Source organism: Cuculus canorus, chromosome 1 (genome assembly GCF_017976375.1).
Source record: "Cuculus canorus isolate bCucCan1 chromosome 1, bCucCan1.pri, whole genome shotgun sequence".
Classification (NCBI taxonomy): domain Eukaryota; kingdom Metazoa; phylum Chordata; class Aves; order Cuculiformes; family Cuculidae; genus Cuculus; species Cuculus canorus.
This window is the reverse complement of record NC_071401.1, coordinates 120812388-120827159: the sequence shown is the minus strand read 5'-3', so window position 1 is coordinate 120827159 and position 14772 is coordinate 120812388. Positions and strand designations below refer to the sequence as shown.

General features: G+C 42.5%; 1 protein-coding gene across 4 annotated transcripts in view; it reads left to right on the top strand.

The window, feature by feature from the left end:
- The window catches only part of LSAMP (limbic system associated membrane protein), a 1021094-nt gene that overhangs the window by 848732 nt on the left and 157590 nt on the right, over window positions 1-14772 (top strand). For all 4 annotated transcript variants that reach the window (XR_008451114.1, XM_054073673.1, XM_009556979.2 and 1 more), the window contains one exon: window positions 822-1054. Coding sequence is in view for 3 of the 4 variants with exons in the window: in XM_054073673.1 (XP_053929648.1) it covers window positions 822-1054 (233 nt within the window). In the remaining variant the exon portion in view is untranslated. The remainder of the gene's footprint in view (window positions 1-821; window positions 1055-14772) is intronic.

The window sequence follows — 14772 nt, the reverse complement described above, 5'->3', positions numbered from 1 at the left end:
CATGCCGTTACAACAGGGTTGGTCTGTCCTTAGCCTTGCGGCAGCTGGCAGTCAGGGTTAGGGCAGTTGCTGGTCCTGCTTCTGTTCCTCTACCTGTCACCTCCAGGTGTTATTCCTTTTCTCCTGTGTCACCTGGGATGTTCACTGGACATGCTGTGTGTATCACAGGCATAGCAATGACACCCCTGCAGCCTCTCCTTTTCAGCGTGAAATCTGTACTTGCCTGCACAAGCAAGCAGATATGCATTGTCAAGGGTGTGTGAGGAGTGAATCCCTCTTTCTGCAAAGCCTTTTTTTTTTTTTGTCAAAGGGAGGGAAGATACACGATAACTCACTCTCCTTTTGCTGCGGGAACTGAGGGATGGAGCAGCTGTACCCTGAACTGACAAAGCTGGAATGCTGAGCCTTTGCCCTCCTAGCTGGCTAGGGGGCTGGGAGTGTAAGTCTCTTGTATACTTAGCTTTTGAAGGTGAGGAAGAATCATAGGAAAAAATCCTTGTGATCTGCCCCATTGGCAGGGTTAGAGGCCATTTGGTGACCAGAATCTCTTGTGGCCTTTCAAAGTCGTCTTTTGGTGCCACAGACAAAAGAAGAGAGACCAAGAGACATGGCTGCTTCAAATATGTCAGTTTCATGAACGCTTCAAAAAATCATTGTGGAATACATGGCCATGGGGCAGCAATGATGAGGAGATGCTGTGGTTCACTGGCAAGGGTGGAGTGTGCAATGGAGTTTCTGAGCATAGTAGTAAAGGGAAGGGACAAAATGGAGATCATGGAGAGGTTTGTTAATCTCCCCTTCACCTTTCTCATTTTCTGCAGGTGTTATGTAGAAGATAGAAGCTCCAAGGTGGCCTGGTTAAACCGTTCTGGCATCATTTTTGCTGGAGAGGACAAGTGGTCCCTGGACCCTCGAGTAGAGCTGGAGAAGAGAAACCCCCTGGAATACAGCCTGCGGATTCAGAAAGTGGATGTCTATGATGAGGGGTCCTATACATGTTCAGTGCAGACACAGCATCACCCCAAGACTTCCCAGGTTTACTTGATCGTGCAAGGTAAGCAACATGCCTGAGAAGGGAGCAAAGAGCAAAAGACGGAGTGGGTGGAACAATCTGTATCTTTCTTAGAGAAACCCCAGAGTCGGTAGCCTGTGTGTTCCCTTACATTTAAAACAGGATTCAGCAGGACTGTTCTCCTTCCACCACAGCATGACATAACTTTACTGTGCTGTCAGTCTGTCCTTTCAAATGCAGTGACAGAGCAAGGGACAACAGTGATTCCAAGACATATTCTAGTATAATGCAAACCTGGCTCTGGTTGTTCTGGCACTGAGGGGAAAGCACTTGCTTATGATGGCGGTTGTCAGAAGATCGTGCTTGTCTCATGTCTTCCCAGGCAGCCTCCTGCTTTCATCGCTTCCTCCTTCCTCAGATTCCCTTTCTTTTCTCTTGTGTCAACAAGCTACTGTGCTGTGGGTTCTGGCCTTCCATTGTTAGCTCTTTGCAAGGCTGGGGAATTAATTTTCCTGGGTGGTTTTCTGTTCTGGGTCATTGGTTTGCAGGGTGCACTGCTACTAGGCAAGTGTGAAACCTGGTGCCTGTGGTAGCTGCTGCGTACCTTATGTTTCCCTCTCCTTTTTTTAGCTACCCTCCTCCTGTGTGTGTTATAAGGAACTGGACTCTTGGCGATCTGAACCAGCATTGTCCTATTTGTCTGCCTGCCTGCATTCCTGGTATTACAGAGAGTAAACATATTAAGGAGTTCACCAATTACTGGTAAGGGCATTATGGAGTTTACATGTTCCATCCTGCCCAGACCAGAATACCAAATGAGCGAGTTTACTCAGTTTTGTTTTGTTTTGCTTTTAATCTTCACACCATTCTGCCTGTCTGCCTATTTATCTAAAATATTTATAGAGCAGCTTAGATAGATACGCATGTATGAATGTGTTCAATACATATTACAGATATGTTCAGCTTCTACATTATTATTCAGGAAGGAGTTTGTTATTTGTTCTGATTTGTTTAGTAACCCAAAATACTGCAGATTTTATTTCCCCCAGCAAGTGTTTGAATCACTCTGGGTATAAATGCATGGATGAGTAGACTAAGGGACTACTCTTCTTGCTGGTATTGCTTGGCAAGCTGGGAGCTAACTAGCATAGTGTGTTTATCTGAAAGGTGAAGTGTGGACGTATGGTCAAAGGTGATGCTTTTCAGGCGAGTGTAGTGAGACAGAAGACTCCTGCTTTGTCTACTTGCACAAAATCCTCAGTAACATGAAGAGCCGCACACACCAGCAGGCAGAGCAGCTTTCCCAGCTTGCCTGAGTGTTTGCTGGAGTGCACTCAGCGTGAAATGCACTCCCCAGCCCTGGAGGTGTACCCTGTCTTGCTGCTCGCTATAGTGGTGCATAACTAACTGGCTGTAGGTGGTTTATTGCTGGTAAAATCTCGCAGCATACAATTTCCATTTACCTGTCAAGAAAAATATAGGTACAAATTAATTTTAGAGCCACGCACATGTATTATTAATTTTATTTGTGCCTATTAGATACGGGCCTAAGCAGCAAAATTGAGTTCTCTAGCTCAGCTTTCACCTAAATGTGTGGGTGTCCAGCTCTGAACTACTGCCACCTTTCTAAGGATGAGAAAATTCAGGTTTTGCACACCTAAACTGTGGATGCCTGTAAACAAGGTATTTGTGGATAATCATCGCTGAATGCCTTTGACAGGTTTAGTAAAAGACCCATTACAATATCATACTTACTTTTAAAGCCTCAGATCCTATACTCCTGTAATCAGGTGAAACTCATAGCTTTGATTTTTCTAAAACTAAATTTCATCTGGTGAAAAAAAACCAAGCAAAATATAAATAGAGAATCTTTTACTGTTTGGAAGAGTTAGTTTTATCATTTTAAACCATGTTTTTATTAGTCTAAAACTAATAATGTGTTTTAAATAATGATAACCAATAAAACTAATTCTTTATAAAATAGCATATATTAGAAAATCTCCCTCTGCTCTCTGAGTATGATTTTCTCATGTTGATTAGTATTATTCTTAGATTTGCAGGTTGTCTGCTTGAGAAATAGTCTGCAACTAGTACAAATAAAAGTCATCTGGACATTGAGTCATGCTAAGCTTTTTAGTTTTGTTTATTTAATGTAGTTTATTTACCTCTCTTGGTTTTGTGTTCATAAATTTAAAAACATCGTCTATGTGAAGCTCTGGGCATCCCAAGCTCTGAAAATAGAGAGATAGATAGATAGATAGATAGATAGATAGATAGATAGATAGATAGATAGATAGAAAGAAAATACAGCTCCCGAAAAGTTAAATAAGAGGGTGGTAATGTGTGGTAATTTGGCAGGAAGCTTTCTGGAATGGTGGTCAGTGATTCCCTTTGAATGAGCCCAGGGAAGCTGAAACAAACCAGGTTCAAAGACTCTTTGCTAGCTTTGCACTTGCTGGTGATGACTGGATTTGTAAATGAAAGATCCTGCAATGATAGCTGCTCACGTCCTGGAAGCAATAGGCTGTCTTAAGGCTGAGCCCATGCTTCCCGTTCTGCCTCATTAATGCTGTCATGGGTATTTCTGCTCCCCAGTGCACTGCACACCAAAGGTGGGTCCTTAATTTCCCCCAGTTCAACCTCCTTCATCTGTGCAGCCACTGTGAAAACCCAGCTCCTGCCACCCTAGAAGCAAACGGGATAGCCGTATCAGAGACTTAACAGGTAGGCAGATTCTGGGATGGTGTTGGAGTCCTTGTAAATAGAGAAAAACACTTCCACATCTACACTATGAGATGAAATAGATGGCCTTTGGTATATCCTAAGGATTCACTGCATTTAGATCATTGCAGGCTAATAGAATTGGATTCCAGGAGCAGGTCCTTTTCTACCTTGAGAAAATCAGCTTTCCCTAGGGTGAGCACTGCTCAGTGAACTGTGCTGGCTGTAGCTGTAGGAGTGTATCACGGAAAGAGGGTCATCACCTCTCCAGTGTGAGTGCCTACATCCGTTAGTATTTCCAAGAGAAGTGCCAATTATGTCTCGGCAGCCAGCACCAGTAGCTGCATAGGCAGCCTACTCTGTCCACCACTCTCCTTTATGGCTGAAATGTTTATGTCCACTGATGGGATCACTCTCAGCTGGGGCACATTGCAAACGTCTAAGAGAGGGGTAATGAAAGAACACGAGAAAAAAAAAATCACAATTTGATAGCTAAAAGTAGAAAAAAAATCCCCTTCATAAGTTTTTCCATGTTTTCAAACTAAAAGCCAATTCTGCTGGTAGAAGTAGGCATTCACTGCCAAAAGATTCATTAGTATAATTGTAGCCATCTCTTCTGTCTTTCTGACCCAGGTGGCCAGCACTACTTGCAGAGTGGGTTGAACTGGAAGCAGCTGTTTCTGCCCAGCTCAGTTGCTACCAGATGCTGGTGGTGCACTCTCTGCACTGGGATTAATGTGTGAAAAGACTACCACCTCACTCAAAGCATTTCATACTGCTTCGGTTGGGCTGTAATGGCTACTAGCAACTCTTACCATTCACTAGCCCAGATATTTCTGTTGGGGTCTGATCAGAGGAACAAAGAGCTGGAAGGAATTGCCAGCGCTGATCTCGTCCTTCCCCATGCAGTGAGACAAGATCAGGTATACAATGGCTGTCCTTAACATGTATTTTTTGAAGACAGTCTGTGCCTGCATAGCCAGTGCATGGCCATTATTTTGATATCCTTGCACTTGGAAAGCTTTTGTTAACATATGATCCAAATTGATTTTGTTGCCAATTATTTCTGGTTCTTCCAAGCTACATGGTGGTAGTTTCTCCTCTGCTTCCTCAAAACTGCCTTTTACTTGCTAGAAGCCTGTTAAACCCTGTGTCTCAGATCTCTCTAGTCCAGCTTATTTTTCAGCCCTTATGTCATACATATTTCACTACTGTCTGATCTGTCTACGTGTTTCCTTAAGTCTACTGTCCAAAAACAAAGCAAGAGCTCCAGTTTAGGACTCAGTTGTGCTTACCAGCCATGTTGTGCATATGATACTTCATGCACCTAACCTCAGGATAAGATGAGATTTACCTTTTTTATAAACCTGCCTCATTGCTTTTTCTTATTTAGTCTCTCTGCTGCTCTCTAACCCTCTGTTACTGGTCTGCAGCACGGTCTGCAGCTCATTCCCCACTTCTGTATCTAAGCGTTAATTTTTTTCATCCCTTCTGCAGCGTAGTGCTTTGTGCTCACTATTGTTGGGTGCCATCTGTTTGGTTTCTCCATGGAGACCGCTTCTTCAGTTTATTTATGATCCTGGTCTCCAAAGCACTTACAACTGCCCCCAACTTGGTGTCATCGACAAAAGTCAAGTGCCTTCTTTCTGTTCCATCTTGAAGGTGTTAATTAAAGTATTGAAGAGATCAGGGCACAAAAGCGGACTGTGGTAGAAACCCACTAAAATCTTCATCCCCAGCAGATAGCAATCCATTGATTGCAGCTCTTTGAAGCATCCTGATGGTGTTTTAACATCCACCATATTCTTTTAACTTGTTCAAGAGATTGTTGGTCCTTCTGGAGTCAAGATATATCACATCATCACACATTCTGCTTCCACATTATCATCTATACCAGATATCCTACCAAAAAAAGGGAATGAGGCTAAAGTAACATATGTTCTTGCCAGAAGGACATTGATTCTTTCCTTTATTGTATTATTATCCTCTAGGTGTTTATAAATAGATGTTTAATTGATCATTCCAGTATGTTGACTAACTTGTTCCAGGAGAATTAGTCATAATGGGATGTGGTGGCTCCCCCTTTCCTAGGGTTACCTGGGGTCTTTGTTCTTTTGAGGCTATATCCACAAATGCTTCTCAGGAATTGAATGTCAGTGGAGAAATTCCTATAGACTTTACTTGTCTCATCAGGGTCACAGGCACAAAGACACAGCCATCTTAACAGGCACAGGGCTTAAAAGTTTCTGCAATAAACACTAAGGCCTGTCCAAGTCAGGCTAAAGGAATAACTCTTTCAACTAGGAGCAAGCAGGCGGTTGCTATATTTGCTGTCCAGAGCCTTTACAAGGCATCATTGTTAATGGAGAGGGCTGGGAGCTTTTCAGAGAAACTGAAATATTTCAACGATTTTGGCTTTGATTAAAATTTGATCAGGTAGATTTTACAGCTCAGAGGTGCTCTTTCTGGTCAAAATTGAGAAGATAAAAAGGTATAGCATTTCCACAGCCTATCTAAAAGCTAGAGCATTCAGCAGAGGTATGGAGAGCTCATATTCACGTTTTTGTTCAGAGCCTGGGACTGCTGCAGGCTCACTAATATTTCTTGTGATTCCTAGTTATTGGCCATTTGAAGGACGTGGGCTCTTCTCCCTTAAGAAAAATCAAAATGGCTTTGTCATTTTGATAAAATAAAAACAAATTTGGAAACATCAGCAGCAAATTTTCACAGAGGAATTCTTGCTTACTGCCCAGCCCTAATCACAAATCCAAAGTCAAATGTATAGCAGCTAAAGGCTAAATCTTCCAGTTTTCTTTCGAACTGATAGGCATTAGTGTGTGAAAGAACCTCTCAGTCTTCTCCCCGATATTAGAGGACTTTGTGCAGCTGACTGGTAAAGCACTGCAGAGTAAAATTCTTTACCCAGAGCCAAGACTTCCTCTGTGTAAGCACTTCTCTGCCCGTGAGCCCCTTGGTAAGAACTGGCCATCCATCCACTCAACCTTGCCCTCATTGCTGAGGATGGTGATGAGGAAAGATTATGCTTTAGACTTTTGGACTGTGAGAAGGGTTTCTGAGCAGAACTGGAGCAAGGCATACAAGTGCGATTTATAGGAGCCCAAAGTCAGGTGTCAGATGGGGATAACTTCTGGTGGTCACCAGCCTCAGAGAGAGTCTCTCTCAGCCAGTGAGACAGAGTGGAGGTTCATCTGACCAAACACACATTTCAACACTAGTGGGTCACCTTGGACCCCTTTGTCATTAGTGAGGACAAGCAGGCTCTTCTCAGACGTGGTCCAGTTTATCCTAAAGTAACCATCCAAAATTCATCAGATGAATTTACGAGTGGAAACATCAATTTCCCTTCACTGACTATAAAGGGGAGTCCTGGGTGAGCAGCCTGCATGGTGCCATGCATCCTTTTAGTCTTTCCAGACTCCTTTCTGTCATTCTCCTTAAGAATATATTCCCTGCCAGAATACAGTGTTGGGGGCTGTCAGTGCTTGCAACAGGTCACTGGGTGACCAGAGCTGGCATGGTTTTGAGCTCAGCAGAGCCTTGGTGGGAGCACAACTTCACAAGCATGTCAGGCCTTCCCACCTCTTCAGCCAGTGCTGGAAGCAGAGTGGTTTGAAGAGAGCTAAAGCCATTTTTCCTTTGCTAGTCAGACAATAAGAATGTTGGAGTCGGATGCCATTCTTCGAGATATGTTTGCTTTTCTGCTTTGTGGGAGCAGAGCCCAGAGTTCAGAGGGATCTTTCTGAGCACTAACACTGTAGCATTTTCAATTCCAGGGAGCCTGCAGTAGGTAAGAATGAGCACAGATCACTTTGTCTTTTTCAGGACATAGCCCTAGTGGGAAAATGACAGTGAATTTGGCATGCTGTTGCAAAGAATAATGAGATAACATGGGAGTATGAATTTTCTGGGAAGAAGAAAAAAGATCATGTTACTGGGAGCGGTGGGGGAGAAGAAGAAAAGATGAGGGAGGAGGTAAATTCAGATTACTAGGGGGACTGAGAGAGACAGGACCAATGTGCTCAGAAAGAAGTAACAGCAGATCAGTTTGATGGGGAAAATAATCTGAGAGAGTAGGGAATCATCTTGGGGAGCTGAAGCACAGTGGATCTTGCTGCTCCCCTTCATTGTTACTATGGACTGTAATCTCCTACTGGCAGAATAATTCCAGAATTTCAGGCACATGATAATATCAGTGGCAATCTTTCTAGGTTTTCTGTGCTGGTTTATTTTGCCCAAACTCATAAATTGCAGGAAACTGCACCTGGTGTTTCATACATTACCAAGGAACTTCCTGTTGCTCCCCATCTAATATTTTTATGGCCTCCCCATAGTGTCCTGATGCCTTTTAACTTCTGTTTTCCTGTCTCCAGGCATGGCTGGAATGTTACTGTGCAGTATAGGGTTTGGCTTTGTTGGGTAGGTTGGAAATCAGCACTTCTTAGTGCCTAAATCAGGAGTTTTTTCTGGAAATATTTTGGTGCTTGCTTTGCAGGTGCAGGCAGGCAACAAAAACAGAATACTTCAAAAATGCTTACTCATTTTAGAGAAAGAAGTGTTGCATAAAATGCATGGAATGCTTTGCTACGTCTAGGAGGAAAGTTCTTGATGTGATAATCCAGCTTCTTAGTGATATAAATCATCTTAGCCTGAGAGGTCTCTTCAGAGCAGTTTCAGCTGATTTTGTGTGATTTTGTCTGATCAGCTAATTCGAGATTCAGACCAGTGCTGTGAAAGATTTTGCCTTGTTGTTTCTCGCTCTGATTTTCTACTGTCCCAAGTCTTAGTCTGGACTATAGAACAGCGGATTAGGGACAATATTTTGCTCTCGACGCTAAATACAGCGAGAACCTTGTCCTATCACCAAGCCTGCTAAACCCTGAGGGAGTGCAAATAACCATTCTTGCTCTCGCTGCTGAAAAAACAGTGGCCAGGATAGCAAAACAGAGTTGGTTCGACTTGTTGCGAGCCTTGAAATTTGACCCAATTTGCCCAGAACAGAATATAGCCCCTTTGATTCCCTAAGTCATAGATTCCTGCTTCTTGCTCCCTCCATGACGGCCAGTGTCTTATCAATAATGATGAAGAATTTTTTTGCCCCATCCTCTTGATATCTTTTTTCTGCATCCCCGTGAGAACTTTTTGGAGGTAAAAAGTGCTAGTATAACCAGGAATAAATATTCATTTTACATAGCAAGCCTGTAACTGCTTAGTAGCTTAAAAATGACTGAAAATTTGTTTTAAAAACATACTCAAAAAGATTTGATCTGTAGCTTTGGATTTCTAACCCAAAATACGTAGAAAATATATATAGGTAGACTCCACTAGAACTTTAGCATCAGCTTGTCTTTTTACTCGCAATACGGATAATAGCTGAAGTTAATCATGCTCCACATTTCCCTGTCTCAGTTCAAGCATTTCTGTAGCTTTACTATCCATTTTATTTTCTTTCTTTCATTTGAAAGAAATATTGCCAGGTTGAGGTTAGCCACATTTGTGGTTTGCTCAGTTGAGCTTTTATTATATCCAAACCCTAGAGATACTGAGAATAGCTTGGCTTCCTAAGGAAACAAAGCATGTATGGGTTTATTTGTGTGAGTATGCTGTTTGCCTGTCCTTCTGCTTGGCATTCTGCTCCTCAACTGACACCCATCATGCATGCCATGACCTTGCTCAGCAAGAGCTCTTGCCCCTCAAATTCTCACTAGTGGACCTCAGTCTCCTCCTACATCCCTTACACATAAAAGGATGTATGGTTGCAGGTTGGTTTGAAGGCATGTACATGCCAGCTGGTGGATGCCACCTTGACTAAAACCAGTCAAGATCTTTGAAGGTTTCCTGAGGTATGAAGCACTGGGACCTACCACATGTAGCTGTGGTAAACACTAGCTCCAGTGTTCATGGAACAGTGTTCCTTTTTTTCTTACTTCACTGGTGCCATGGTGCAAATCTGCCATGCTCAAAACTTCATATGGGATGAAATTCCAGGTTCCTGGGGTCCATCGGCCCATGTTCTGTGGTTTTGGCTGCTATGTTACTGTCTATACTCATTGTAGCTGTGTATTAGTGGATGAGAACCTGGATCAAAATCTTGATTCCACTGAAATTAAAGGGAATTTTGCTTCACTGGAGCCAAGATTTCATCTGAAATTGGAATTGGTGAGAAACAGATTGTAAAATAAGCTTAAATGAAGCCAGCAGTTCAAAAACAACATGAAGGCTTGTAGAAAGAAGCAAATTTGTTCCCTACTTTAAAAGCTTTCCGTTTGACTATTTAATATGAATTAATTACAGAAAGAAATAAATTGGCATTTTGGGAAGGGGAACAAAGAGACATTATTTCCAAAATGAGACTGTCCTTTTAAAAGTGACTTTGAGATTTGAATAGTTGGGAGAGGCAGGTAGGCATGGTCTCTGTGCTGTGCCTTCCTACTGTGGGCGTGTGTCTGCATGGTGCGTATTGACACGAGCCGACCTGTTGTAACCTTGTGCTCCTACCATTTGTCTCTATCCAGTTGCTGGCCCTCATCACTCCTGAGCAGATGAGTAGTCTGTCTTTGTGTGTATGTATGCCTTATAGGATGAGCCTCCAGCTGCTTTACACAGAAACAACAAATGATAAATTGTATTAAGTAATAGGTTTTCAGGGTTTGGATTTTGATGGCTTTTTCAGAGCTCCAGCTTTGCTTTTTATCTTTAGAAACATTGGAATTGCTACCCCAGTAGCAGCTCCTTGCTCTCTAGAAAGTGAAGAAACATTCTGAGAAAATAATGACTTAATATCACATTTCCTGTATAGCTGCTAAAATGTCAGTAGCTGGTTGCTTTGGGAAAAAAAAAAAAAAACCTCCAAAATAACAGAATAGCAGCTTGGTTTAATAAAGCCTGAGATGTGATAGTTAAGGGGAAAAAATAACTTGCCAAATGTGCACACAACAAAATAGACAAAAAAGAAACAGATACTTAGACATATGGCTTCCATTTACAGAGTATTCAGGCAGGGAGCACTTTCTCAAAACCCAACCACAGCTTTTAGAAATGTCTTTTAAAAAACAAATATTAGGTTAAAAAATTCTGTTTCCAACAGAAACCAGGAGAAACGTTGTTCCTGCAACAGAAACAAAGGCTGACGTGAGCAGTCTGAGGGAGCAGAAGCGCATGGTTGCTCCCATCGGTGATACTTGAGTCCTGGCCTATCACATCTCAGACTGTGAGTGGGCAGACCTGTGGTAGGAAGAACCAAGCCCTGCTTGAGAAGTCGTAGTGGTGTGTGCAAGGCTGAGAATAATATCAAGAGACTGATTTGTTTCTGAAAGACACATTGGGTGTGCCATCATTTCTCTGCCTGCCATTGCTGAAGGACCCTTTGGAGATCCCTTAAAGGGGATTGCAAGCTTCCTCAGTTCTGGTATCAAAAGGCTGAGGCTGCTGAGACTTGGACAACCCTATTTCAAAAATTCCCTTCATCTTCATGTGTCATATTTCTCTTACATCATCTATTTGATGGCATGATTTTGTACTTATCTAGTCTTCTACGGGATCCTCTAGGAATATCTTAATTTATTATGTGGACACATATTAGAATGAGAAGCAGTTCTTGAAAAATAAAACTTTTGGGGTTCCTCAAACAGAAGATTAGACTACAACCAGATTTTTTCTTTCCATTTCATGAAGGTTACCTTTAAAAAAAATCTGTGGAGAAAAAAAAAAAAATTATAATTAGGGAGGTCCTCTTTAATGAAATGAGAATTGGATTTTGGTGATAAGTTTTAATTTAAGGCAAATAATTTAATTGGAATGACTCATTAATTTGGGGGTGCGTGAATTGGGCCTCTGGCAGCCTATTATCTTTATTCTGTTCTAAGTCTTCTCTGTCAGCAGTTCAAGAAAAACCTTTTGCCTTTAACAAGGTAAGAAGACACTCCCTTTGAACATGTAGGGAAGGCACTTCCTTGGTGCAGTGATTTTAATGTAATGGCAACTCACCTTTAGGTTCCCTTGGGTTATGAGCTGCTCAGGCTGCAGGATGGTGAAATTGTTTTCACATCATCCTGGCATACAGACACTCAGCTATGCACAGGGTGTGGGTGATGTGGTGGACCTGGGGCATCTGGCCATGTTTGGCTTCGGCATAAGAGAACTTAGTAGCATTTTGCCTGCAAGGGCGGTCACAAGCTGGGTGCCAGATGCATTGACAAAGTTGTCTACAAGGAGACCAGAACTATGTCACCAGAAGAAGCTGTATATTAGGACAGGAGTACGGTAAATTGTTCTCAGCGTTAGTGGGTGAGTGGGACATCTGCTCATGTTTGGTTAACTTGGAGGTTCAGCTCTCAGCTTTGGTACGCGGCAAGTATGTCCAATCATGTGTTAAGTGAAGTAAAACACAGAAAGTGAAGAGCCTTTTGAAGGGAGAGAAGCCAAGGAGAAAGATGCTAAGACTGAATTCCACATGGCCTTCACACAGGTGCCACAGCAGCAGCTGTAGTCTGGAGAGCCTCTTCAAAATGATTATCCCCTTGTTAGACTAATGGTAATGTGACTTCCAGGTATGCTCCTGTTTTATATGCCAAAAAACCCAATTCTCTGTGAAGTAGGGTAAGTCCCAAATAACCACAGAACAGACTTTGCAAGGTAGAAGCCTTATGACTTTAACTATGCAAATCAAATTATGATCTTGGGGATTAGGAACACATAGAGCTCCCAAATCACAATTTTATCTGAAAGATTAATCCACTTGTTGACAGAAAAGAGGTTATGAACAAAAGTTCATAGGCAGACCACTACTCATTAGCCTCCTCGAGAGGAGTGTTAACAGGGTAGCAGCAACTGCTTCTCTTACCATGTTTTTACACTACTGTCAATGTGTTTCACACAATTTGTGACCTGTGTTACAGTTGTGCAAAGTCTCTGGGACATCTTTGTAATTGACATTGACACCTTGGTTATGCCTATACTCCCATTGTGGATAGTATCAGAGAAAGACCTGGACTCCAAGCCAGGTGGCATAGACTGACTCGTGTTCATGCTATTTGATGGTACTACATTTCAGAATGGATAGATCATGTCCACACTGTATTGGGCACTTGTGGGTACATGATCTACTCTATGCTCCCCTGTGGTGCCCCTATGTCCCTGAGATGTTTTTCTTTTCTGTCTGATTGATTTGTTATGTTTTCTGGTTAAAAGTGCCTGAAATAATGAGGAGGCTAGGAAACAGCCTGGCAGACTGCTGTTTTTATAACCTGGTGCCAAATCTGAGTGTTACATGGCACAAGAGCCCATGGAGGAATTTGAAAGCCCAGGCAGGGCCTGTGAAGTTGGCATTGGAGGACTTTCACAGGTTGAGGAAGCCAAACTTAGCATTGTGTATATGTCTGGGGTGGGCTGTCTGTGTCAGCTGTGCCTGCTCCTCCTCTGAGAGGAGATGCACTAGTTCATTCCAGAAGAGAGCCTGAGTGTGTTCCCATGTTTGCACATGGCTGTCCAAAGGACTAGAGCAAAACCGAGAGTCCATGGTTTGCTCTCTGGAGCAAAACAGAACAAACCACAGTAAGAATATACATAACTGTCCAGGATCATAAAAGATTCACCTAATTTTAACAAGCCCAGGGTGTGTACATGGTACCGCTAGGTAAATTGCATAGGTGTCCTATCAGACATGGGCCTAAAAACCGAATCCAGAGATGTACATCTGTCACTTGGTCTTAGGGTGCCGCATCTCTTGTCTGTGTGGACACGTAGTCATGCAAACAGAAATCGGATACTGCAGATTCATCACACTTAACCTTAGACATCTAAGTGTTAGTAGCACAAATCTAACCTAGTCATCTGGCCCTCATCTGCAGTCTATTGGGAAAAGTTTCCATCTTACTCTTTCTGATGTATATCTTAAGATAATGTGATAAATCATTCTCCAGAATTCCCTGTTTCTCTTTTCTCTGTTCCTGCAGGAGGAATGTGAATTGCTAACTTATATTTACACAGAAAACTTTTAGATGTCTAAAATTTGGTGACATTAATCCACCTTGTATGTCTATGCAGAAAAGATGAAACTGTCTAAGAGACTGGTTTTAGAGACTCCAGCATTACCCACAATCTAACACTGTCTCCTAGGCACCGTTGGCTGGCCTTCACTTTTCCTCTTGCCAAAACCTAGAGCTTGTCACTTTAATGGTATAACAATACCTTTTCATAGATCGTAGGACCATTTAATTTAGGAAAAAAAGATCATTGAGTCCAACTGTAATCCTAACATTGCCACGTCCGCCACTAAACCATGTCCCTAAGCACTGCATCTACACAATACCTCCAGGCATGGTGACTCTACTACTTCCTTGGGCAGCCTGTTCCAGTGCTTGAAAATGCTTTCAGTGCAGATTTTTTTTCCTAATATCCAATCTAAACTGCTTCTGGCACAATTTGAAGCTGCTTCCTCTCATATGCTTGTTACTTGGGAGAAGACCAACACCTACCTCACCACAACCTCCTTTCAGGTAGTTGTAGAGAGCGATAAGGTCTTCCCTAAGTCGTCTTTTCTCCAGACTGAACAACCCCAGTTTCCTCAGCTGCTCTTCCTTAAATTTTTGCTCTAGACCCTTGACCAGCTTCATTGCTCTTTGAATGTGCTACAGCACCTTCATTTAGTGTTTAATCTGTGCTACACTGGATAATGCTTTGAGTTATAATCCCTGATATATTTACCTGCCCTCACATTGGGCAGCTGCATTCCCCTCCAAATCTCTTGCTCTAAGCCTGACAGATTTGTGCAAACTCTTGTAGTGGAAAGCTGCCATCTCCTTGTCTGCACACTCATGCCTGCTGTTCCCTGCTGAACCAAAGGGTGAGGGACTCTCCTGAAAAGATTTCTGCATTTCCCGCTCCCAGAGCCACCATTCCAGCAAAGCCCTGAGGCACAGACTAAATCTTTCAGTAGATGAGTAATGCTATTCTAACACAAACTATTCCAGGCTATTCCATTTTTCTCCTGCATTTCATGCTGCCCCTGTCTCTCTAGTCCT